Source organism: Bos indicus, chromosome 2, assembly GCF_029378745.1.
Source record: "Bos indicus isolate NIAB-ARS_2022 breed Sahiwal x Tharparkar chromosome 2, NIAB-ARS_B.indTharparkar_mat_pri_1.0, whole genome shotgun sequence".
Taxonomy (NCBI): domain Eukaryota; kingdom Metazoa; phylum Chordata; class Mammalia; order Artiodactyla; family Bovidae; genus Bos; species Bos indicus.
The window spans coordinates 24,562,063-24,588,985 of record NC_091761.1 but is presented as its reverse complement, the minus strand read 5'-3'; the positions used below and the strand labels follow the sequence as shown (position 1 = coordinate 24,588,985).

At 39.3% G+C, this 26,923-nt stretch overlaps 2 protein-coding genes across 3 annotated transcripts in view; one reads left to right on the top strand and one right to left on the bottom strand.

The window, feature by feature from the left end:
* The window catches only part of SLC25A12 (solute carrier family 25 member 12), a 183,816-nt gene that overhangs the window by 108,925 nt on the left and 47,968 nt on the right, over nucleotides 1–26,923 (bottom strand). The gene's annotated exons all lie outside the window — the stretch shown is intronic.
* Nucleotides 20,121–26,923, top strand: part of HAT1 (histone acetyltransferase 1) — a 38,849-nt gene continuing 32,046 nt past the window's right edge. Inside the window, exons 1-2 of one of the 2 annotated variants that reach the window (XM_019970912.2) lie at nucleotides 20,121–20,197; nucleotides 22,429–22,586. In XM_019970912.2, the coding sequence (XP_019826471.1) occupies nucleotides 22,493–22,586 (94 nt within the window). In that variant the 5' untranslated portion in view covers nucleotides 20,121–20,197; nucleotides 22,429–22,492. The remainder of the gene's footprint in view (nucleotides 20,198–22,428; nucleotides 22,587–26,923) is intronic. The other variant, XM_019970903.2, reaches the window with a different exon arrangement.

Genomic DNA, 26,923 nt, shown 5'->3' with positions numbered 1-26,923 from the left:
GAATAAATTTATGTATAAAAAGGATTAACTGGGGAATTCCCTGATGGCCTAGTGGTTAGGATCTGGCACTTCAGGAGGGATGGATTTGATCCCTGGTCAAGGAATTATCCTGCAGGTTTTGTGATGCAGCAAAAATACCAAAAAAAAAAAAAAAGAGAGAGAGAGACAGAGAGAGAGTAAACTATATTCTGCACTTTTGAGGAAGCTTCTGGGTAACCCTAACCTGCAGCTTCTTCATTGACTCTGGTCAGCATGGGAAAAAATCAGAGTTACATGGTCTTGCCTGTATTATCTCTTATTTTTACAGTTTGGTAAGAAGCCCCAGAAAATAGTCATTGTTTGCTCATCCTGCTCTTCCCTCAGCCTGGATGGATGAATGGATGGGCTTACCCTCACAGTACAGGATGAGGATGGGGAATAAGACAGTCAGCAGTTATACTTCCCTTAATCATCCCCAAACTTTCAGTAAAACGTTTTATGTGAACTAGTTTTGTGTTGATGGTATGGAAGAAAAATTAAAGTTCAGTAATGCTAAATGTAGCCTTCCTCATATCACTCCTTCACTGAGATCCATGTGGCAGCAGCAACATCATTTCATCAAAGACAATAGGTTCAGAGTTCTAGGTAGGGAAGAGCAGCCAAGTGAGTGAAACCCAAGGCATGGTAAAGAGGGGACATGGATCACAGAGAAGAAACTGCTCAGTAGTAGCTGAGACAAACCCAACTTTGTTCAAACATACTAGAGAACTATAGAAAGATGATAGAGCATTTCATCATATGGAATTCTAAATGGCCATGACGTTCTACTCCATCTCTTAGACACAGTATCCATAATAAGCCAGGAAATATAAAGGGAATATAACAATTCCTCTCCATAAAGATCTCACCCTTATGGCAGAAAGTGAAGAAGAACTAAAGAGCCTCTTGATGAAAGTGAAAGAGGAGAGTGAAAAAAGTTGGCTTAAAGCTGAACATTCAGAAAACAAAGATCATGGCATCTGGTCCCATCACTTTGAAAGGTTGTTGTTGAATCACGCAAATACACCGGGATTCTTGGCCCCCGAAGGAGAAGAATTCAATCCGGGGCCAGAGACGAGGCTTGATCGCTCAGAGCTTTTGTGTAATGAAGTTTTATTAAAGTATAAAGGAGATAGAGAAAGCTTCTGACATAGGCATCAGAAGGGGGTAGAAAGAGTACCCGCTTGCTAGTGTTAACAATGAAGTTATATACTCTCCAGTGAATCCAAAGAATGTCTGGAGGTTGTAAAGACCTCATCAGACCTACTCCCATAATTTACATTTTAAGATAACAGAATTAGCCAGAAGGTTTAATCCAAAGACTGTCCTTAATCCAGAGGCTGTCCTCAGGCAGGATACATTATTGTTATATAATCCTAAGGAATGTGGAGAAAGAAAAAAAGTTTGTCCTTTCTTCCTCCTTGAGAATTCCAGACCCCTCTCTCCTTGGGGACCCCTAGACTCCCTATCAACCTGCCTAGGAACTGACTCTCTCAACTTCAAGGCAAACAGATGGAGAAACAGTGGAAACAGTGTCACACTTTATTTTGGGGGGCTCCAAAATCACTGCAGATGGTGACTGCAGCCATGAAATTAAAAGACACTTACTCCTTGGAAGGAAAGTTATGACCAACCTAGACAGTATATTAAAAAGCAAAGACATTACTTTGCCAACAAAGGTGCGTCTAGTCAAGGCTATGGTTTTTCCAGTGGTCATGTATGGATGTGCGAGTTGGACTGTGAAGAAGGCTGAGCACTGAAGAATTGATGCTTTTGAACTGTGGTGTTGGAGAAGACTCTTGAGAGTCCCTTGGACTGTAAGGAGATCCAACCAGTCCATCCTAAAGGAAATCAGTCCTGAATATTCATTGGAAGGACTGATGTTGAAGCTGAAACTCCAATACTTTAGCCACCTGATGCAAAGAGCTGACTCATTTGAAAAGACCCTGATGCTGGGAAAGATTGAAGGCGAGAGGAAAAGGGTACGACAGAGGATAAGATGGTTGGACGGCATCACCGACTCAATGGACGTGAGTTTGGGTAAACTCTGGGAGTTGGTGATGGACAGGGAGGCCTGGTGTGCTGCAGTCCATGGGGTCTCAAAGAGTCGGACACAACTGAGCGACTGAACTGAATTGATAAAGACCTCATAATGTATTAAGAAGAAAAAACACAGGTAATACTATTAACTAACAATGAGGGGACTCCCCTGGTGGTCCAATGGCTAAGACTCTGTGCTCCCAATGTAGGGGGCCTGGTTCAACCCCTGGTCAGGGAACATGCTGCAACTAAGAGTTTGAATGTTGCAACTAAAGATTCCACATGTCACAACCAAGACCTGGTACAGCCAGAGTGTGAAAGTGTTAGTCACTCAGTCATGTCCGACTCTTTGTGACCCCATGGACTGTAGTCCACCAGGCTCCTCTGTCCATAGAATTCTCCATGCAAGAATACTGGAGTGGGTTGCCATTTCCTTCTCCAAGGGATCTTCCCAACCCAGAGATTGAACCCAGGTCTCCCTCATTGTAAACAGGCTCTTTACTGACTGAGCCACCAGAGAAGATGTGCAGCCAAATAATAAAATAAATATTAAAAAATAATGTATATACTTAACTGTGGTAAATATGCAATATATTTCAGAAAGAGAAAAAAATCAGTTCAAGCTGAGTGATATTCAGGTTTCATGGAAATCATGATTTGCTACTTTTTGAATTCATGATTCCTGTTTCTTCAAGGACATGTCTTATTATCCTATCCTTCCTTCTTGGCCCTAACACTTATCTCAATGCTTGACATTAACTACATAGGTACCACTTAAGTGTTTATTGATTATTCTTACCTGGTCAAGACCACAAGCTATTAGTCCTGTTGTCAATATTTCCTAAGTAAAGACCATTCCCACTGCTTCTGGTTCAAGATGGCAGAGTAGAAGGATGTGCACTCATCTCCTCCTGCGAGAGCACCAAAATTGCAACTAGCGGTTGAACAATCATTGACAGGAGAACACTGGAACCCACCAAAAAAATACCTCACATTCAAAGACAAAGAAGAAGCCACAGCAAGACAGAGGGGCGAATCACGATAAAATAAAACCCCATACCCACTGTGTGGGTGACCCAAAACCTGGAGAACAATAATACCAAAGAAGTTCCCCTTCTGTTATGAAGATTCTGAACCCCATGTCAGGCCATATGACAAAGGGACTGGGAATCCCCAGGGAATCTGATCTTAAAGGCCAGTGGGATTTGATTATAGGACTTCCATAGGACTTGGGGAAACAGAGACTCCAGTCTTGGAGGGCACAAACAAAAGTTTGCACACACCAAGCCCCAGAGGAAAGGAGCAGTGACCCCACAGGAGACAATCCAAACTACCTGCTCATGTTGCAGGGTCTCCTGTGGGAGGTGGCGGGTGGTGGATCCACAGGGGCTCACCACAGGGACAGGGGCACTGGCAGCAGCAGTGGAAAGGTCCCTCTTGGTGGCAACCCTTTTGGAGGTCTCCATTAACACCACCATAGGGCTTGCAGACCCTAGGTGGCCTCAGGTCAAACAATTACCAGGGAGGGAGTATACCCTACCCATCAGCAGATAGCTTGCCTTGTAGCTCAGTTGGTAAAGAATCTGCTTGCAGTGCAGGAGACCTGTGTTAGATCTCTGGGTTGGGAAGATCACCTGGAGAAGGAAATGGCAACCCACTCCAATATTCTTGCCTGGAAAATCCTGTGGACAGAGAAGCCTGGCAGGCTACAGTCCATGGGGTCGCAAGAGTCAGACACAACTTAGTGACTAAAACACTGTAACATCAGCAGATAATTGAATTAAAGCTTTACTGAACAAGGCCCTGCCCACCAGAGCAAGACCCAGTTTTTCCCATTGCCAGTCCCTCCCATCAGGAAGCTTACACAAGCCTCTTAGCCTCCTCCATCAGAGGGCACACAGAAGCAAGAAGAACCACAATCCCACAGCAGCCTAAACAAAAGCCACATTACAGAAAGTTTATCAGGATAAAAAAGCAGAAGGTTATGTCCTAGATGAAGGGACAAGATAAAACCCCAGAAAAACAACGAAATGAAGTGGAGATAGGCAACCTTCCAGAAAAAGACCATTACCATTGCTTTAGTGGCTCAAGCCAGAAAGCTGGGTATCAGACTCTTCCTTATACCACACATCCAAACAGCTGCCCAGTCCTGTGTTTTCCATCTCCCTCAGTCTTTTTAAAATCTCTTCTCTTGATTAAAAGGGCCTTTATTGTGCCTCCTATTTGCTCTCCGTGCCTCCAGTTCTCCACTTTCTGCCTCCTGTTACTATCCTCAAATCCATTCTTCACAGTGCTAGCAAGCGTTCAATACAAAACAGATACTAAATTTTGTCATTTCCCCATCCTCTAGTAGCTCTCTAGAGATGTCAATATAAAATCCAGGCTCCTCAGATGATGAAGAGTAGAAGCTCCCTGATCTGGCCCTTCCTCTTACTTATATGTTACTGTTATACTTGTTCCTTTAGTTACAAGGATTTTTGAGCTTTTATGCTATTTCATTTACTGGAAATATATTACTCCACACTTATTACAATTTGTCTAGCCTTTAAAATACAGATCAAGAATCCCTCCTCCAGAATACAATCCTTAACTCCCCTTTTCACCATAATATTTATCACATTGTGTTGCAAATACCTCTTTGTTTATTGGCTTTTCCATTGGTGGCTTTCCAACTTCATTGTCCCAGACTTGAGTAGTAAAAAATATGTTTTTAAATCACAACCCCAGGACACACTGAAATAAAAATTCCATAAAGCAATATTGAACTTTATTACATGCAATGTACTATGGTATTTACTATTCTATACTATTCTATTTCTTTTTTTTTAATTCAAGTTTCAACATACTGGATTAATTTCATGACCCATACTTTAAAAATACTGTCATAGATTGTGAACTTACATACATTCTGAAGCATAGTAGATGCTGAAAATAATTAAGAAGATGATACAAACAAAATCTCTGTCCTTAGCAATTAGCAGAGGGCTTCCCTGGTGGCTCAGACGGTAAAGAGTCTGCCTACAATGCGGGAGACCTGGGTTCGATTCCTGGGTTGGGAAGATCCCCTGGAGAAGGCAATGGCAACCCACTCCAGTACTCTTGCCTGGAAAATCCCATGGACGGAGGAGCCTGGTGGGCTACAGTCCATGGGGTTGCAAGAGTCGGACACGACTGAGCGACTTCACTTTCACTTTTCACTTTCATGCACTGGAGAAGGAAATGGCAACCCACTCCAGTGTTCTTGCCTGGAGAATCCCAGGGACAAGGGAGCCTGGTGGGCTGCTGTCCCTGGGGTCGCACAGAGTCGGCCATGACTGAAGCGACTTAGCAGCAGCAGCAGCAGCAAACACATGGCAGTGTTAAATAAAGATGCCTGATAAAAGGATAAATGCACACTCCTGTAGCTGACCATTCTCATGAATCATCATTTTCCCTCCATCATTTCCCTTTTTAAGAATAAGAGTTTGCTACAACACATTACATGTAATTTTACATTACAAAATATACACATGTAAGCACAGGTACAGGGCTTCCCTGGTGGCTCAGCAGTAAAGAATCCACCTGCAATGCAGGAGACCTGGGTTCAGTCCCTGGGTTGGGAAGATCCCCTAGAGAAGGAAATGGCAACCCACTCCTGGGAAACCCCATGGATAGAGGAGCGTGGGGGGTGACAGTCCATGGGGCCGCAAAAGAGTTGGACATGACTTAGCAACTAAACAACAACAATAAACCACAGGTACAGATTTAGGCAAAACTGGAGAAGGATTTTGAAAATTGCTGCACTTGAAGAACATAATGAGATAGAGAGGCATGACTGCCAAAGGCCAACTGTTTGATCTTCTCAAAACAGGCCAAGATCAGGATCTGGTGAGAAATTATCTTCTAAATGGCCCAAAGATCACTTACACTAACTAGGTTCACAAGATACTGATGAATAGCTAATATTAATTAATATTTATTATTGAGTACTTAGTGTGTGTCAAAATATTCTAAGCACTTTTTCTGACGCTATCCTCAAAAAAACACTGTGAAAAATGGTTATCTCCTGCTAATATCTCCATTTCAAAGATGAGGAAGCAGACAGATATTAAACAGCTTTCCCAATATTATACAGCTAGTGAGTGGTAAAAAGGTTAGTCAAAGCATTGTAATTAAACTGTTGTAAAAATCTCAGAAAGTAGGACAATACACAAAGAATCAAAGGAAAAAAAAATATTTAAACACAGAGAGTTAAACCAGGGGAACTATTTATTGGCTACAAGGATATCCAGAGAAAATAGAGATTTTAAATTATGGGGAAGAAATTAGCAAAGAAAAAAAAATGAGAATTTCTCAAATTCAAAAGATGAGTTTTGAGTTTCAAAGTGTCCTCTGTGTACCCAGAACAATGAAAGAAAAAGATTCAATACCAAGGCAGATTAGAAAATACCAGAACACTGGAGATTAAAAAAGGATCTCCTATAGTACTAACCCACGTACTAAATAAAAGAGGAAGTAAAAATGGACCTCTCACTATCACAACAAATAATCCACTAAAGAAATTTTTACTTTTCTTCCCAACAACATTGGGCTCATGCTTTTTGAGGTCTTATATCTAAGGGAGGAACGCTTCCATGAGGATTCAGATGAGTTGAAAGTTCCCCTGGCTATCTTTGGCTTCTGGAGCTATAGAATTAAAGGCAGAAAAGGGTTATCATAGCCATGTGGTGATTAATCCCAGTCATCAAAGGGAAATTCAGTTGCTGCTATACATGGAACATGCTGCTGCTGCTGCTAAGTCGCTTCAGTCGTGTCCAACTCTGAGCGACCCCATAGATGGCAGCCCACCAGGCTCCCCAGTCCCTGGGATTCTCCAGGCAAGAGTACTGGAGTGGGTTGCCATTTCCTTCTCCAATGCATGAAAGTGAAAAGTGAAAGTGAGGTCTCTCAATCGTGTCCAACCCTTAGTGACTCCAGCCTACCAGGCTCCTCTACCCAAGGGATTTTCCAGGCAAGAGTACTGGAGTGGGGTGCCATTGCCTTCTCCATACATGGAACATAGATGATGTTTGAAATCCAACTGAGGCAACTCAGTGAAGATAGCCAATATAAGTCCAAAAATAAGTCCATAGTGGACCAAAGTCATTTGGGAATTAAGATTTAGGCACTGAACTAAATAAAGAATGCAAGGTCAAGATGCTTAGAGGGATAAAGGGATGTGAAATGAAGGGGTGAAAAATGAAGTTATGAGTATCAACTTAGGCCTCATGGCCACCTACAGAAGGCAGGGTTCAGTAGTAGCTATACTTTACATTATTCTCACTCCCCACCCTACCCCCACCTTATATGAAGAGCATTGGCTTTGGCTAACAGTTTAAATTTAATTATCTTGTGATGATATGATAGCTGATAGGACTGTGTGTGTCCAATGCATTGGGGACATTGATTGCATACAAGAAATAATGTGTGGATTTCCTGTAGGTCAAGAGACACCAGGAAGATATTGGGGCTTGAATTGTTTTTGCAGTGTTCCACCAAAAGGGAAGACTACTTAACAAAGTATTGAGTTGGAGTGGCCAAAAAGTTCATTCAGGTTTTTCCATGGGATGTCATGGAAAACACAAGTAAATAAATCCAATAAACAACACAGAAAGGTGCCAGAGCTTCCTTGTGAGGGTGCTGGTACAATACCGAGGTCCCTTCTGCTCACTGAAGGAATTGATGTGTACTACGGGAAAGGCAGTTTGGAACACTGAGGGCAGTCAGTGTCAGCTGGAGAAGCATAGATGACCAAGAAAAAGAGCAAGACTCATTTCTCCTCTATTCCTACTTCTAGCCCTCAATACCAGAGGAATTAGCCTTGCAAAAGAAAAAGGAAAAAAACCCTTGAACCAGACACCTAGCCCAGTATTTAGGGGCCCAATGAGGGAGAAGGAGTAAAAAGTTGGTTATACTCCCTTCCTCATTTCACATCCTTTTGGCTACAAGTCTGGCCTGCATTGGAGGGGGTTTTAGGACACCAAAATTTTAGAAAGTAGGCGAGGCTGGACTTTGAGTAACTTAAAAGAGCAGAAAACTATGGAATCTGCCTGTGGAGAAAGGGTGTTTATTCAACAGAGTACAGTGGGAGCAGTGACTAGAGGAAAAATACAATATTTTATGTTTATATCCCCACCAAGATCAGATTTCTTAGTAACTTTGTCACATAAGAGTAGAATGCAGTTTATGATATAATGTTAAATGAATTAATCAGAACTTGAAACTGTGCATATATAGCACGTACAATTGTATGAGTAATCTGAATATATTAAACAAGGCCAGGAGCAGATAACTGAATTTTCTTTATATCACAATTTTTCATAGGATCAGCAATGATCATTTATCTAATTGAACATGCATGAATGTATGTTCAGTCTCTCAGTCATGTCGAACTCTTTGCAATCCCATGGGCTATAGCTCACCAGGCTCCTCTGTCCATGGGATTTCCCAGACAAGAATAGTGGAGTGGGTTGCTCTTTCCTACTCCAAGGGATCTTTCCAACTGAGGGATTGAACCTGCATCTCCTGCATTTCAGGCGGATTCTTTACCACTGTGCCATACTATTATACACACTTCTTTTTGCCATTTATTTAAGAAGTAAAATGAGTTTATTTAGTAAGATTGTTTTTCACAAACTCATATTAGACAATAGATACTTGGCCACCCTCTGTGGACTTATAAATTACAGGGCTTTTTGTTTGTTTTTGTTTTTTTTTTTTTTTGCTTTTGGTTTTGTTTTTCAAAGATTAGCACCATGGTATTTCAAAGAAGACTAAACAGTGCGATCTTCCAGTTCCTCCCTTTTCCATTAAAAATTGAGTATTATGCTTGACTTTTTCCATTATCTGCAATCATTCCAGTTTGCAGGGAGTCCATACATATAACTGTTAATATTGTGCAGATATCGCACAAAACATGTCTTTGAGCCCTCTAGTGAAGATTCCTTTAGGCCCACCTGATGTGAAATCATCTACCATAACTTATTCTATCTCTCATTCCAATTTCTATGGCATCATTGGTAATATTTATATAAGTACTCTAATAGATGAAGTCTTTCTCCCACATTGGAATATTTTAGGACACTGGGGCAGGGTAAGAATTTCCTGTGGCATATTGATACCATGCATACTAAAGCCGTTTAACCCCTTCTTAAGCCAAGCCTGCTGCTGCTGCTAAGTCACTTCAGTCGTGGCTGACTCTGTGGGACCCCATAGACGGCAGCCCACCAGGCTCCTCAGTCCCTGGGATTCTCCAGGCAAGAACACTGGAGTGGGTTGCCATTTCCTTCTCCAATGCATGAAAGTGAAGAGTGAAAGTGAAGTCACTCAGTCGTGTCCGACTCTTAGCGATCCCATGGACTGCAGCCTACCAGGCTCCTCTGTCCATGGGATTTTCCAGGCAAGAGTACTGGAGTGGGGTGCCATTGCCTAGTAAGAGATAAAAAGTTTATGGCTATCTTTTTTAAAATTCAACGCTTATGACTCCAATGAGAAATATGTATGAACTAGATAGCATAAAAATAAAGTAAGGGTCACTGAAGAATGACCTTTCAAATTACAGCTATTATTCTGTTACAGGGACAATTTAGGTAAGTATTTATCTACCTTTAATAAATGGATAACATGTTATCCATGTTTTGAGTTTTTAATATTTATTTTTATTTATTTGGCTACTCCAGGTCTTAGTTGTGGCATGCAGGTTCTAGTCCCCTGAGCAGGATCAAACCTGGGCCCTCTGCATTGGGAGCACGGATTCTTAGCCACTGAACTACCAGAGAAGTTCCTAACTGTGCAGCTTTCATTTGCGGTTAGATAGGGGCTCATCCTGAGAGTCCCTTGGACTGCAAGGAAATCCAACCAGTCCATTCTAAAGGAGATCAGCCCTGGGTGTTCTTTGGAAGGAATGATGCTAAAGCTGAAACTCCAGTACTTTGGCCACCTCATGCAAAGAGTTGACTCATTGGAAAAGACTCTGATGCTGGGAGGGATTGGGGGCAGGAGGAGAAGGGGACGACAGAGGATGAGATGGCTGGATGGCATCACTGACTCGATGGACGTGAGTTTGAGTGAACTCTGGGAGTTGGTGATGGACAGGGAGGCCTGGCGTGTTGTGATTCATGGGGTTGCAAAGAGTCAGACATGACTGAGCGACTGAACTGAACTGAAGGGCTCATATACAATTAAGTCTCCTAATAATAAATAAAATTGTCATTCAGCATTTAAACATATTATATAATTTATTTTACTTAACAGAAAGCAAAGCAAAACCTAAGATAATTAAATCATACTAATATTATTTAAATGACTTGGACATTTGTCATCTCCCTGATGCAGTCCTTCTGTGCATTTTACTCAAAAGAACAACATGTAGTTCAAGGTCTGAGAATAAAATAACTTGAAAGTCTGCTTGACAAGGGAAAAAAAGCAAGAATCTTTACCAAATGAAAGAAACAGACAATTTAGCTTAACAGGGCTTCTACACATCTAAGGGCAATGTAGATACGCAGTCATACTTTTTTGAAAAAGGAAATTTTTGTCCTGCTTTTTCCTGTGATCTTGGTCTAACAAAACTTATATAACATAAGACGTTATAATTATTTGTTAATATTTTAAAATATTTTAGGAATCCCTTGACATTATTCCTATGACTTTTTTAAAAGGGAAGTTTTCACTTCTCCAAGTATTCATTCTTAATTGAGAATATTACGTATTTTTTAAAGTTAATATTCAGACTTTTAGATAAGATCTCAAAAATGGAGAATATAAGATAGTACTGCAGTAAATAGATAATTTCACTTATATAAGAATAGACCTTAAGGACCAGACAGAGAAGGGGAAGGAGACAAACATGAGTGGGCCTAAGAAGAAAGGATATAGGCAAATTTAAATGTTAATGTATTCAATACAACAGTTAATTTGAATAAAAAATCTTTAGTAAATGTTACTTTAAAAAAATTGTTCTCACTTCAAGGAAGAACTCAAAGCTGAAGGCAAAACAGTTTCAGCTCTGGAGGAGTTATCAATAAGAAGTAAATAGGTTTAAGAGTGGAGTAGGTGATCATCCACAATTATTCCCTAGGACAGATCAGAAAGTGAGGCAATCCTTCTGTGATAAGCAGGCTCACTTTGGTGAGTGAACACAGCAGACCCCAGATACGACAGGCCTCAGTGAAGACAAGTGGAGAGAAGTGAGGGAAGAGAATAAAAGCCTCAGTTGGGGTGAAGCGTGGGGCTGCTGCCGGTTACAGCATGACCACATCCCTGTTTGTTGTGGGAAATCCAGGGAGAAAAGAAAGGAGACTGTTATATCCACTATACCACTTATTCAACATTCACTTCTCTTGGACTGTGTAAGTAGATTCCAAATCGGGCCTGGGTTTGGGGAGATGGCAGTTTACACTTAGTGCCTAAACATTTGGGTGCTAAACTGATTGAGAGAGAGAAAGAGGTATAGAGAAGGAGGGTAAACTCCCAATTAGGAAGCTGGTTAGATAGGCTTAGAGCTGTGTAAGAAAGCCAGAACTTAATCTGAGTTAAAATTTTCTGGGGAAAGCAAAGGATACTGATGATTTGGGTTTGTCTATAAGAATACCTGTGTCCCATGGAATCTTGTCTTTTCAGCCATTGTACTGGGGATTAATTTACTCTGGCAAAAGATCATCTCCTCCTCCTCTCCTCCTTGTATTGATCACTCCCTAATCCCTGATGACATCCAGAGAACAATTTAATAGAAGAAGAATACCTGTGTTATACACATGTTGGTAGTAATGGGTTAACATGGGTAACGTAGGGACTTTCCTGGTGGTCCAGGGGCTGAGACTCTGCACTCCTAGTGTAAGGGTTCTGGGTTCCATCTCTGGTCAGGGACCGCAGCTAGAGAGTTTGCGTGACCCACCGAAAGATCATGCATGCTGAACCGAAGATCAAAAATCTGACATGCTGCAGCTAAGACCCAGCACAGCCAAATAAATAAATAAAAATACATATTAGAAGAAAAACCCAAACATGGATAAGTTAATTTTTAGTCTCTTTGATTCTAATCACATGCTCATGGATGTTTTAAAACAAGGAAACAGCAGTTTCCAATACCAGGAACCATGGAATGCTTGAACAAAAGTGGAAGCTTAGATGTTTTGGGGAGTAACTGTGTTCTCGATGGTGTTACTGCAAAGTCATTTAACAAATATTTATTAGATATCAATCACATGCTAGATCCAGTAACTTTCTTTGGAAATTAAAGTATCTCATGAAGGAAATAGCCCTTTGTATAGAAAGAAAGGAAAGAAAAAAATGGGAATACATCCCAAACTGAGAGACTTAGGTCACAGTATCAGCTTTGCTAGTTATTCACAAAGAACCTCAAGCAAAGGGTGTTTTGAGTCAGGGATCTTCAGGGGTGCACAGGTGAACAACTGAGATAGAAAATATTAAAAAATGAGCATTCATATTCTCTTTTGTCTAAAAAATTAAAACTTAATAATAGCAATATTTAATGCAGGAATTAAAAGGAGATATGAGCAAAAGTTTTTATGCACATGCATACCAAATTAAAAAAAAAATGACAATGACTAGATTACCTGATTTCTAAAATCACTTTGTTCTAAAATTCCTGATTCTATTTTAAAGCACCTTAATTGCTCTTAAACTATATTAAAAAATAATACCATATCTATAATAACATAAACTGCTTCATATACAACAAAATTTAACTTTACAAAGATATGTGAGAGAAAGCCATTTATTGTTTAAATGTATCCTAACCCTACCAACAACATTGGAGAAGGAAATGGCAACCAACTCGTGTTCTTGCCTGGAGAATCCCAGGGACGGGGGAGCCTGGTGGGCTGCCGTCTATGGGATTGCACAGAGTCGGACACGACTGAAGCGACTTAGCAGCAGCAGCAACCCTACCAACATACCCTTTTTATCTGATGAAACAGGTTCTTTTTGTATTATATGGTGCCAGTTAGCATGACAGTTTCTTCCTCTTTGTGCATTAAATTCTGGATTCCCTCTAGCAACATTTTCAGAAAGAATTAATGTTACTAATATGCACAGTGATTGGTAGCTCTAGCTTGTTAACAACTATATGTTGATATATTCCCTCAAAATTCTAATTTGAGGAAACATTACTATAAAGCTGTCTTATTTTATCATCCTTTTAAGGAACAGTTTTAGGAACTAAACACTTAACAGTATTATATAGCTGGTATAAAAACTCTTCACTTTGTGTATCCAGATCGTAGGAAGTTAACAGTCTTGTTTTGCATAGTGATATGGGTAAACAGGTTACAAAAGAAGTGGCTGAAAACCAGTCCACTAGAATGACATGTTCACAACAATGTGAATATACTTAGTGCTACTGAACTGTATGCTTACCAATGATTAAGACTGTCAATTTTATGTTGTGTATTTTTTGCCACAATAAAAAAAGACAGAATGATTGAAACAATATATCAGTTTAGAATGAATATTACTAGTCATAATTTTCACCACTTTTTATTCTTAATTATGTAATATTCCCTGGTGGCTCACATGGTAAAGAATCCGCCTGCAATGCGGGAGACCTGGGTTCGATCCCTGGGTTGGGAAGATCCCCTGGAGAGGGCATGGCAACCACTCCAGTATTCTTCCTTGAAGAATCTCCATGTACAGAGGAGCCTGGCGGGCTACAGTCCATGGGGATGCAAAGAGTCAGACATGACTGAGCAACTAAGCATAGCACATTTAATAACAAAGTGGCTTTGATAGTTTTCTTCACTCCCCCTCCTATACTGAAACTTTTCCACCTTAAGGTACAACACAAACAACAGCAAAAAAGTTTAAAACAGAGGAATAATGGTCATTTTTCAATTGGCTAAACCTGAAAAAAGAATTAATATTTGAAGTAATAATTAAAAATGTGAACTATCATCAGATCAGATCAGATCAGTCCCTCAGTTGTGTCCGACTCTTTGCGACCCCATGAATCGCAGCACGCCAGGCCTCCCTGTCCATCACCAACTCCCAGAGTTCACTCAAACTCACGTCCATCGAGTCAGTGATGCCATCCAGCCATCTCATCCTCTGTCATCCCCTTCTCCTCTTGCCCCCAGTCCCTCCCATCATCAGAGTCTTTTCCAATGAGTCAACTCTTTGCATGAGGTGGCCAAAGTACTGGAGTTTCAGCTTTAGCATCATTCCTTCCAAAGAAATCCCAGGGCTGATCTCCTTCAGAATGGACTGATTGGATCTCCTTGCAGTCCAAGGGACTCTCAAGAGTCTTCTCCAACACCACAGTTCAAAAGCATCAATTCTTCGGTGCTCAGCCTTCTTCACAGTCCAACTCTCACATCCATACATGACCACAGGAAAAACCATAGCCTTGACTAGACGGACCTTTGTTGGCAAAGTAATGTCTCTGCTTTTGAATATGCTATCTAGGTTGGTCATAACTTTCCTTCCAAGGAGTAAGCGTCTTTTAATTTCATGGCTGCAGTTACCATCTGTAGTGATTTTGGAGCCCAGAAAAATAAAGTCTGACACTGTTTCCACTGTTTCCCTATCTATTTCCCATGAAGTGATGGGACCAGATGCCATGATCTTCATTTTCTGAATGTTGAGCTTTAAGCCAACTTTTTCACTCTCCACTTTCACTTTCATCAAGAGGCTTTTGAGTTCCTCTTCACTTTCTGCCATAAGGGTGGTGTCATCTGCATATCTGAGGTTATTGATATTTCTCCTGGCAATCTTGATTCCAGCTTGTGCTTCTTCCAGCCCAGCGTTTCTCATGATGTACTCTGCATAGAAGTTAAATAAACAGGGTGACAATATACAGCCTTGACGTACTCCTTTTCCTACTTGGAACCAGTCTGTTGTTCCATGTCCAGTTCTAACTGTTGCTTCCTGACCTGCATACAAATTTCTCAAGAGGCAGATCAGGTGGTCTTGTATTTCCATCTCTTTCATAATTTTCCACAGTTTATTGTGATCCACACAGTCAAAGGCTTTGGCATAGTCAATAAAGCAGAAATAGATGTTTTTCTGGAACTCTCTTGCTTTTCCCATGATCCAGCGGATGTTGGCAATTTGATCTCTGGTTCCTCTGCCTTTTCTAAAACCAGCTTGAACATCAGGAAGTTCACGGTTCACATATTGCTGAAGCCTGGCTTGGAGAATTTTGAGCATTACTTTACTAGCGTGTGAGATGAGTGCAATTGTGCTGTAGTTTGAGCATTCTTTGGCATTGCCTTTCTTTGGGATTGGAATGAAAACTGACCTTTTCCAGTAGATGTATATAATTAAAGCATTTTTTACAAACTACAGTTTCAAAAAGTAAACTGGGCATCCCTGACTGGTCACTTTGTAAACAAGAATAAGCAATTATAGTCCTCTTTTCTCTTTCTGACTATTTTTTGCTTATAAATAATGACAGAATGCAAAACCAGAAATATTAATTTTCAACTAATGTTCTTTGTGCCAATTAAGCTGCTTCTCTTTATTCTGTGTATCATAATTTACCAGACGTAAAGAAGAGTGTAGAGTTAGCCACCATGTCGAAAAACTTCCAAAAGATTGATGTTTTTAATTATAAAAGAAACCAATATATCCTCATTAAAAGAAGAAAACTTTTTAAAAAATCCCTGATTAATCCTCATCTCCAAATTCTCTTACTAGTAGCCACAGTTAAACTAGTTTGTTATGCTTCCAGATGTTTTCTTTGTTTATATCAGAATACACTTCTTTATACAAGTAAAATTGGGCTTCCCTGGTGGCTCAGATGGTAAAGAATCTGCTTGCAATGCAGGAGACCTGAGTTTGATCTCTGGGTTGGGAAGTGCCCCTGGAGAAGGAAATGGCAACCCACTCCAGTTATTTCTTGCCTGGAGAATTCCATAGACAGAGGAGCCTGGCCTACATTTCCTGGGGTCGCAAAGAGTTGGACATGACTGAGCAACCAACATTATGCACTATACAAGTAAAATAGCATTATAATGTTATATAACTTACTTTTTAACCTATTATATAGTAGGCATTTCCTCAAGTCAGTACTTATTAGCTAGCTCCTTTTGATTAATGTTTCCGCCATAAAGAAGGCTGAACCCGAAGAACGGATGCTTTTGAACTGTGGTGTTGAAGACTCTTGAGAGTCCCTTGGACAGCAAGGAGATCAAATCATTCGATCCTAAAGAAAATCAATCCTGAATATTCATTGGAAGGACTGATGCTGAAGCTGAAACTCCAATACTTTGGCCACCTGATGCAAAGAACCAACTCATTAGAAAAGACCCTGATGCTGGGAAAGATTGAAGGCAGGAGGAGAAGGGGATGACAGAAGACGAGATGGTTGGAATGGCATCACTGACTCAATGGACGTGAGTTTGAGCAAGCTCCAGGAGATGGTGAAGGTCAGGGAGGCCTGGCGTGCTGCAGTCCACAGGGTTGCAAAGACTGAGCGAATGAACAACAATAGTTTATTTCCCCAAGTCAGTACATTTTAGCTAGCTCCTTTTGATGAATGTTTAGACTAATTCCAATGTGCCAGTAAAATTAATGCTGCCTTGAACATCTTTGATTATTTATCTTTGCATTCTTGTGCAAATAGTTTTGTAGGAGAAATACTTTTAAGTGGAACTACTTCAAAGATATACGAATTGAAATGTTATATTCGTTAAAATTGCTAAATTGCCTCTCAAAAAGTACTAGTTGACACACGTATAGGTAGTATATGAGAACTGAAAAATGGAATGCGTAAACTGTTGGTACTGTCCCTCTTAAGCTATTCCTCTAACATTACTTTTCAATTTTTATTTTCTTTCATCTCATATGAAAGTCATCTATCTGGGTAGGGGATTCTGGATAATTGTTCTGGGAACTGACACTCATACCCCACACCCCCACCATTTCCACTATGTGTTAAACAAATGAATTAACTGGTTATTGGTATTTGTTTGTAGAGAGGCATATATTTTGAAATAAAGATGCATCAAGTACCTGCATTTTTCTTTTGGATCTCAAATTTCCTCCATCCACTTTCTGATAACCATCTTTTTAATACCATGTTTTGTTTTGTATTGTTTTTTTAAATCCCCTGTGGAGGTTTCAGGACAGGATGACAAAATTTACTAGCCCATATGCACTTGAACATGTACAAAACATATGGTTGCTAGTTCATTCCTAGCAATGTAATATGACTACTTGCTATGGAGAAAAATGCCTTTTCCAAATATTCTATTCTAGAATGAATGGTATACTAATACCATCTCATATCAATATCGAATTTTTATAGTTTACAAACCTCTTTCCTAAATATCGTTCCATTTGCTTTTCACAACAACCCAATGCAATGAATGGGAAGGTATTATTATCTCCACTTAATAGAGGAAACAAGGTCTACCAAGGAGTAGAACTGAACTTTTCATACCACAATGCACCCTCCTCCATATACCTCAGAACAGCAGATTCCTTTTGCAGAAATTTTACTCTGTGGCAGTAATATTCACTTCCTAAATCCCCTTTAGAATAAAGTAAAATATAAATTTAAAAAGAAGGGGAACACCCTAAAAAATATTTTTTCCTTTTTGGTAATTTTACTATTACCTTTCTGAAAGAAGTCATTCATTTAGCTTTTAGCTAAACTAGTGAAACACGTATTCTGTGACTTTTTTTTCCATTTTATTTTTATTTCTTTATTTTTGGCCACCCTGTGCAGGCATGCAGGATCCTAGTTCCCAGACCAGGGATCCAACCCATGCCCCTTGCACTGGGAGCACAGATTCTTAACCATTGGATCACCAGAGAAGCCCCATGACATTTTAATAAATATGCATGAACAGTTCTAAAACAAGGGCAATTTAAAACTGTAACCTCAATTCTGCAAGCAAATCATAATACTAAATGTTTGTCACAAAATATATAGGTGTCATATTTTTTTCATATTCAGCTTATTTTTTAATCATCATATGCATCCTGTGCCGTGTTTAGTTGCTCAGTCATATCCGATTCTTTGCAACCCCATGGACTGTAGCCCGCCAGGCTCCTCTGTCCATGAGATTCTCCAGGCAAGATACCAGAGTGGGTTGCCATGCCCTCCTCTAGAGGATGTTCCCCACCCAGGGATCGAACTTGCATCTTGTATGTTTCTGGCATTGGCAGGTGGGTTCTTTACCACTAGTGCCACTTGGGAAGCCCACAACTAACTATGAAATCATATAAAGTCATAAACTCTGTTTCAGATTTGCTGCAGTTAAGACAACTCCCTTTTGATTTCTTGTTTTAAGAATCATAATTGCCAGTCAGCTATTGAGCAATCTACAGGTAAGTTAGTTTTGGAAAGAAATGATGAATCTTGCCATTTTGAAAAAATGATTATATAAAAAAGATTGTTTTCCATTTTTGATCAATAATGTCATTAGTGACAATGATTTCAGTTTCCTTCTTAATATTATGATCATAATTTCTTGTGTTTCATTAAGGCTTAAAGGAAAGGGATCTGAGCATTCTCAGTACCTTTTCTGATCTTTACCTTCACGGGGGCCATATCCATGTAGTGAAATACTGAGCTGAGAATCTGGAAACCTGGGCTCTTGTATAAGCTGTATACTGAGTGTGAATTTGGGTAATTCTCTTTTCTGGGTTTAGTTTCCACATCTTTAAAAGAAGGAAGTGTGTTAGTTCTAGATTGTCATCCCAATGGTCCATTTTAGCTCTAGTATCATCACTGTAAAACCTATTAACCAACATTTGTTGAGACAAGGCATTCTAGTATATAGACATGTGGGAATAATTGTGGATACGGATGGCATCACTGACTCGATGGACGTGAGTCTGAGTGAACTCCGGGAGTTGGTGATGGACAGGGAGGCCTGGCGTGCTGTGATTCATGGGGTCGCCAAGAGTCGGACACGACTGAGCGACTGAACTGAACTGAACTGCAACAGGGGCTTCCCAGGTGGCTCAGTGGTAAAGAATCCGCCTGGCACCGCAGAAGGCTCTGGTTGGATTCCTGGGTCAGGAAGATCCCTGGAGAAGGAAATAGCAACCCACTGCAGTATTTTTGCCTGGGAAATCCCATGGACAAAGGAGCCTGGCGGACTGCAGGGTAGCAAAGAGTCTGACAGGACTGAAGAACCAAGGACGCAGACACGCAAACAGTGGTTTATACTCTGGGACAGTTTCAGCAGCTACTAAACACTAACAAGCCCTATGGCCCAAATCGGATAGTATCCTGTGCTGTGGTTTGGACCACTAGGACTTCAGACATGTAGGAGCAGAACAGGTCACCTGAGGTATTATTGGGTAGCAATTTCGGTACACTAAACTCTTGCGCGGGCTTCCCTTGTAGTAAAGAGTCTGACTGCAACGCAGGAGACCTGGGTTCCATCCTGGGTTGGGAAGATCCCCTGGAGAAGGAAACGGCAACCCACTCCGGTATTCTTGCCTGAAGAATCCCATAGACAGGAGCCTGGCAGGCTGCAGTCTATGGGGTCGCAAGAGTCAGACACGACTGAGCGACTAAGCGCAGTGCAGACTCTTGCGTAATAAACTTAAAGTGAAAACAGTACCTAAGTCTCAGACCGCAAACATATTGTTAAAAAGTATGAAAGAAAAACGATGTTAAACAAGTATTTACCGCAAAAATATAAACAAAATAAGTTAAAATTTCTCCGGAAACCACAACTCAGTCCCTGTATTTTACCGACAGGGTTCCGGTGTTTGAATCTACCGTCCAAGTCAAGTGGAAAGTTTCTCTTCCACTCCCAAACATCGCTAAGGGGGTACAGAAAATTGCCATAAGGTATGTATACATTCAAATCAAGCCGATAGAAACTCTCCTCGAGCCAGCGAACGTCTTAACAGAGAATATCCCTTCGCGGCCTCCTCCAGCAATTCAAGCCTGCAAAGGGACTGACTGCGCTCGCTGTGGCTAGGCAACCATCCGAGCCCGCCCCGCCGTCTTAGCCCCGCCTCTCAAGACGCTTCCACCACCCCGCGCCTCGAACCTCCTCCTCTCATTGGCCAGCTACAGGCCAGGGGTGGGCGGGGGAAATGCGTCAGAAAGTGGGCTCACTTCCGGCCTGGGAGCGCGCGCGGTTGATTCGTCCTCCCTCAGCCGCGGGTGCTCGCAGCTCGGAAATGGCGGGTAAGTTCCCGGGAAAAGTTTACCAAGGGGAGAGGGCGGGCAGGTTTGGGAAAGAACACCGAGACGGAGGTGACAGTACCCGCCGGGAACTTTCGAGCTCTTGCCTGGGTTTTAGAAGGCCTGTTTGAACCTGGGAGCGCGGAACTGTCAGCCCAGCTCCTTTTCCGCCGAGATTCGTGCCCCCGCCCCCAACTGCTCGAGGTTCTGCACCTTCTGAGGGGAACTCGGCCCCTGAGAGGGACCAAGAGCCCAGGAAAAAGCGTGGTGATTTGGTCTTGTAAGGTGCCAGGTGTCTGGACGCCTGTTTCTCTTCTCGTTCCCTTCGCCCACTGCTGCCTCAGCCTCTAGTCTGAGCCTATTCCCGCCAGCTGATTTTAATGCTCAGACCCTCCTCTTCCAGGTCTTCCGCCACCCTGCACTTCAACTTCTGAGCTAGCGCAATGCTGCCTTACCTTGCGCCAAGGCTCTCATTTGAGTCTTGTTTGACTTGATAGTAGTCTCCTTAATCTTTCACACTTCAGTAGTCCTAGGATTTATGTAGATTTCCTTTGAGAAAGAGGATGAAGCATTCTTCCTTCATCTAAACTTCTCTTTTAAGGGATGTCTAATATAATTCTGTGTTTATTCCATTCAGCTTTCTTTATTGAATCTCTTAAATTTACAGCGTTTAATAACTAATAATTGCCATTATTTTGTACGTGTATTAAGATTGTTTTGGTGTGGTATATGTTTTTTTTTTTTTTTCCCCCGGTTACATATCTTTTGAAGTGATGGACAGTTTCTTCTGATTTTTCCCAGTGCCTTCCTAGTAGTCTCAGTGGACTTTTATAGATGTGCTGGATAGACAGGGTATAGCATGAGCTCTACAGATGTTTAACGAAGACCTCTTCTACCAGATAGAGATTGTAGGATTTTGGGGTCCATTGGTACTGTCTTAAGAGGGGGGACGCATGTATTGCACGGGGTGAACTGTAAGAATTCCACCTAAATTCGAATCTCAGTCCCACCATTTAGTAGTCAGGTGACCTTTAAGCAACCAAACGTCTTTCTAAGCCTAAGCTTTTGGTTATGAAAGGGGGCTGATAAAGTACCTGCTTGTCTTGTAGAATTGTGAGGATTAAACTAATGTATGATTTGTTGCTTAGATTATACATAAATGCCTTGAGATGTGTTCTGTTATCTCATTTTTATAGATGAAGTTTGAGGTAGGTTCTATTATACTCTTTTTATCCATTTGTTCAGAGAAGCCAAGTAATGTGCTCTAGGTCATAGATGCAGTAAGCAAATGATGAAGCCTGGATTTGAATCCAGCAATTCTGACTCCAAACCGTTAATCTGTACTGCTTCAAGTGTTCCACATTTGCTGTGTACCTGTGTTGTAACCACTTACTGAAGTTTATGGCATGTCATTGTACCCTGTTTTTCATTTCTGCTCATGACTTTTTTACCTGAGTTTTCCCTAATTTTTATGATTATTTTGTCAGGAGATTTATTGCCATCTTTGCTTGAAAGTTTCTCATGATAATGGTTTCTTCCACTGTTAATTATCATATACATTGATGGATAGCCACCTTGTAGTAAAACCACTTGATTATTCCAATAGCCTATGTCTTTGTGCACTTGGTTAAAAAAGAAAATTTTCTTTCCTAATCATGTCCTCGTTCCTTGTCTTTTATACTAGAAATAGCAGTGTTTACTGGTTTCTTGTGTATCCTTCCTGAGATAATCTTTCTATGCATTATTAGTTGTTGGTTTTGAAATAGTTGATCTGAAAGTACTTTGGGTAGAATTTTTCCAGTATTATGAATAAAATGCTATCTTGTAATTATTGAAGGACATTCTCACCTCGATTCTTAGTGGAGCAGTAGCATCCTTTTTATATTTCTTTTTAAAAGGCTACTTAGGTATAAATCCTAGCAGGTAGTTTATATTAACTATTTAGAAATGTCAGTAGTCTGTTATGTTATCAAGTTTACTCATTTATGTAAAGCCAGTTTATATTAACTATTTAGAAATGTCAGTAGTCTGTTATGTTATCAAGTTTACTCATTATGTAAAGCTTGGTTCACAAGCCTCTATCTCAAAAGTGATGTTTATTCTGTTTTATAATGAGACAGTCATATACTCTACATTTATGTAGGAGTATTTGGAAATCTATGGTCTGTTAGCATAGTTAAAGACTTACCTTTATTCCACTTCTAGTAAGAACCCTTTTTTTTTTTTTTTTTTAGGTTTGATTAATTAAATCACTTCCAACTAGTCTTTTTAAAATCCTGTTTCTTAGGATTTGGTGCTATGGAGAAGTTTTTGGTTGAATACAAGAGTGCAGTTGAGAAGAAACTGGCTGAGTACAAATGTAACACCAACACAGCAATTGAACTGAAATTAGGTATGTATGCCTTTCCTAAGTAGCATTAGACACATGAAGGGGAATTTTGTGTAAGAGCAGTTGTTTATGACATTTGTATGGCTTATTTTTTTGTTTATTGCAATTTATGTTTAGTTTTCTATACTAATTGAGCACATCTAGATTTTATGAAGTCTTGATTTATGTCATGGAGTGGGTAGGTGTTTGATACATGGCAGAGTTTACATGTCAAAAGTTCAGTGTCGCAAAATAATGACAAGTAGAAATGGTTTTAACCTCTTAAAAACATTTACCTTTACCTTTTTGCTTATAAAAATAATAGAAAATAAGTGTTGGTGAGAATGTGGAAACACACTCATATATTCCTGGTGGGAGCATAAAATGATGCAATTACTTTGGGAAACAGTTTTGCAATTACTTTGGGAAGCAGTTTGGCAGGATCTTAAAGAGTAAACATATATTTGCTATATGACTTAACAGTTCAACTCCTAGACATCTACCCAAGAGAATTTAAAATGTTTGTCCATCCAAAAACTTGTACGTGAATGTTCACAGGAATATTATTCACAATAGCCAAAGGATATAACCTAGATACCAGTCAGCTGGTAAATGGTTAAACAAAGTGTGGTATATCCATGTGATGGGATACTATTTGACATTAAGAAGGAGTGAAGGGTCGATACATGCTACAACATAGGTGAACCTCAAAAACATTCTAAAGTGAAAGAAACCAGACATCCTGTATGATTCCATTTGTATGAGTGTTCAGAAAAAGCATATGCACAGAAACAGAAAGTTAGTGGTCACCTGGGTCTGAGGGTGGCAACAGAGAATGACTGCAAATTGGATTTCTTTTGGGTAATGGCAGTATTTTAAAATTAGATTGTGGTAGCAGTACACAAGTCTAAATGTACTAAAAATTTTAAAATTATACTCTTAAAACAATTGAGTTTATGGAATGTAAATTTATAACTCAATAAGGCTGTTTCAAAAATAATTATGTGCTAATGAGTTCTGGTCTCATCACTTTCCATTCCTTAGATTTTTCATCTTTAAAATGGAATCAATATTATTTGTAGTGAATCAATTATGAGGTTAAATACAAGTAAAGTGCTTGAAAAACTTGATTTAGTCACAGTAAATGTTAGCTATAATTAAACAGTACAAACATAACAAATACAGAGAAGGTGATAAAGAAGATACTTGTGTCCTGACACCTCATTAAAAGGATAATACTGATCAAAGTTTTTATTTTTTCTTGTACATACATTATTTCTTTAAAACCAGGATCCTTTTGTAAGGCTGTTTTGTTATTTAGCTTAACAATAACTTGAATATCATTGTTTGTAACTATATATAGATGTACTTCATTCTTTTAAATTAAGTAATTCAGTATGACTGTATCATAACTTTTTAAAACTTACTCTATATTGTGAGATTTGCTTCTCCTTTTTTACTATTAAAAGTGATTCTCTAGTAAATACCCTTGTGTACATTTGTACCCACTGGTGTGAGTGATCTGTAGAATGTGTGGCTAGAAGTTAAAATGCTGGATCAGAGTTTTTCATTTTCAACACTGTTAACATTTTGGGTTAGGTAGGTAATTGTTAGGAAATGGCAGCCCATCCCAGGTGACACTAGTGGTAAAGAACCCATTTGCCAGTGCAGGAGACATTAGAGACACGGGTTCTATCCCTGGGTCTGGAAGATCCCCTAGAGGAGGAAGTGGCAGCCCACTCCAGTATTCTTGCCTGGAGAATCCCATGGACAGAGGAGCCTTGTGGGCTGCAGTCCAAAGAGTTGGACATGACTGAAGCGACGTAACAGCAGCCAATATTTTTGCCTGGGAAATCCCATGGACGGGGCTACAGTCCATGAAGTCACAAAAGAGTCAGAGCAACTTAGCAACTAAACAACAAAAGGATTCTTTGTTATTTTGTACTTTGTAGTATGTTTAGCAGCACTCTTGGTCTGATAACTAGATGCCAGTAACATTCTCCAGTTGTGACAACCAGAAATGTCTTCCAACACTGCCATACCTCCTAAGGATGGTGTGTAAAATTGTCTCTGTTTAAGAACTACTGTGCTAGATCAAAGGGTTACGAACATATTCTACTTTAGTAGCTGTTGTTAAATTGCCTTCTAGAAAGAGTATGTGTGCTTATACTGCTACAGTCTCACATTTGAGATAGTCCTTTTACCTCTACCCTGATCAGTGTTGGGTATTATCATTTTTGAAAAAACCAAAAACACCTTGCCTCTGTGATGTGTGAAAGGTAGCTTCTTATTTCTGCTTGCAATTGTTGTGAGAAATGCATAACTTAAAATTTACTGGTTTTTGAAGTGTACAGTTCTATGGTATTTAGTATACTCTCATTGTTGTGCACCTAGTCTCCAGAACTTTCTCATTTTGTAAAATTGAAACTATATTCATTAAAGAAAGAACTCCTTATTTTCCCCCCTCTCACTGGCCCTTTGCTAATACCTTTCTACTGTTTTAAAATTTGACTGCTTTAGATACCTCATATAAATGCAGGCATACAGTATTTGTTGTCTTGTGACTGGCTTATCTCTTTTAGCATAGTATCCTCAAGATTCATCCATGTTGTAGCACTTGGCAGAAATTCCTTCCTTTTAAGACAGGATAATATTACATTACATATATATGTATATATATTATAGATAATATAAACATTATAATATTGTTATATTTAATATTATATATTACATGTAATGATTATAAAATTATAGTATTTATGTTTACATTATATATAATATATACATTACATTATATATTTATAGACATATATATACATACCACATTTTATTTATCCATTCATCTGTTGATAGATACTTAAGTTGCTTCCTTCTCTTGGCTATTTGAATAATGCTGCTGTGAATAGGGATGTGCAACTGTCTCTTTGAGATCAGTTTCAAGTTCTTTTGGATATGTATCCAGAAGTGGGATTGCTGGATCATATAGTAATTATATTTTTAATTCTTTGGGGAACCTCCATAATTTCCATAATGGTTATTACAACTCCATTTTACATACCCACCAACAGTGCACAAAAGTTGCAGTTTCTCCACATCCTTACCAACTTACTGTTTAGTGAGATTTTTCTTTTTCACTGTGTTTTTGACTGTTTTGATTTGATAATTAAAATTGATTTTTAATTCTAAGAGAAGTATATCCTTTATATTTAAAAGAACCAACCCTCCTTTTGTCATATTTTGCAAATACTTTGACACCTGTTTTGACTTTTGTTATGTAGAAGTTAAAACTTTTTATCTAGGGAAATTTCTTTTTCTTTTATGAGTTTTCATTGTGTCTTATAAAAAGGGCCTTCCTTCTCTAAGATTATGAAAATGTTTATATATTGTTTATTTTAATAGTTTTTAAATTTTTTTCTTTTTTAATTGAACCTTTGAATCTTTACCTTGATAAGGCATAGAGTAGGAATCCAGTTTTATACTTTTCCAGATGGTTTAGGCAATTATCTGTATTTCACTTAGCATATTTTCACCTTATTTACTCATCAGATGTTTCATGTTGTACCATGTATCAGAGCTCCACTCCTGTTAATGGCTGAGTAATATTCCACTCGATGCCACACTTTGTTTTATTTAGTCATCTGCTGATGAACACTTAGGTTGTTTCCACCTTTTGGTAATTGTGAATAATGCTGCTGTGAGCATCAAGATAGAATTGTGTTATCCTTGTTTTCAGTTCTTTTGACTGTATAGCTAGGAAGAGAATGCTGGGTCATATAATAAATCTTTGTTTATCTTTTTGAGTAACTGCCAAATTATTTTCCACAGTGGATACACCATTTTACATTCCCACCAGCAATGTATAAGAGTTCCACTTTTACTACATTCTTGTCAGCACTTAATTAATTTTATATATAGCCAATCCTAGAATATGTGAAATGATATCTTATTGCAGTTTTTATTTGCATTTCCCTAATGACTGATATTGAGGATCTTTTCATGTGCTTATTGTCACTGTGTATCTTTTTTGTAGAACTATCTGTTCAAATCTTTTGCCTAATTTTTAATTGAAGTGTTTTTAATATATTTGTTATTTTTTTAATGTATTTTAAAACAGATAATCTTACTGGATTCTTCTACTGTTTTTGGAGAGTGGTTTCAGCTGATTTTCTTAGTTTTTTATTCACTTCCTTTTTTTATAAATATGCCTCTTATTTTGTTCTCTTTCCAATTTGCATTTTCTAGCACTTTCAGAACACTGTTAAAAAATGATAGTGGTCATTCCTTTCACTTAAATTAATGAAGATGATTATAGTAATTCTCCAATAAATCTCAAATCCTGGCTTGTTACATTGAAAAGTGTT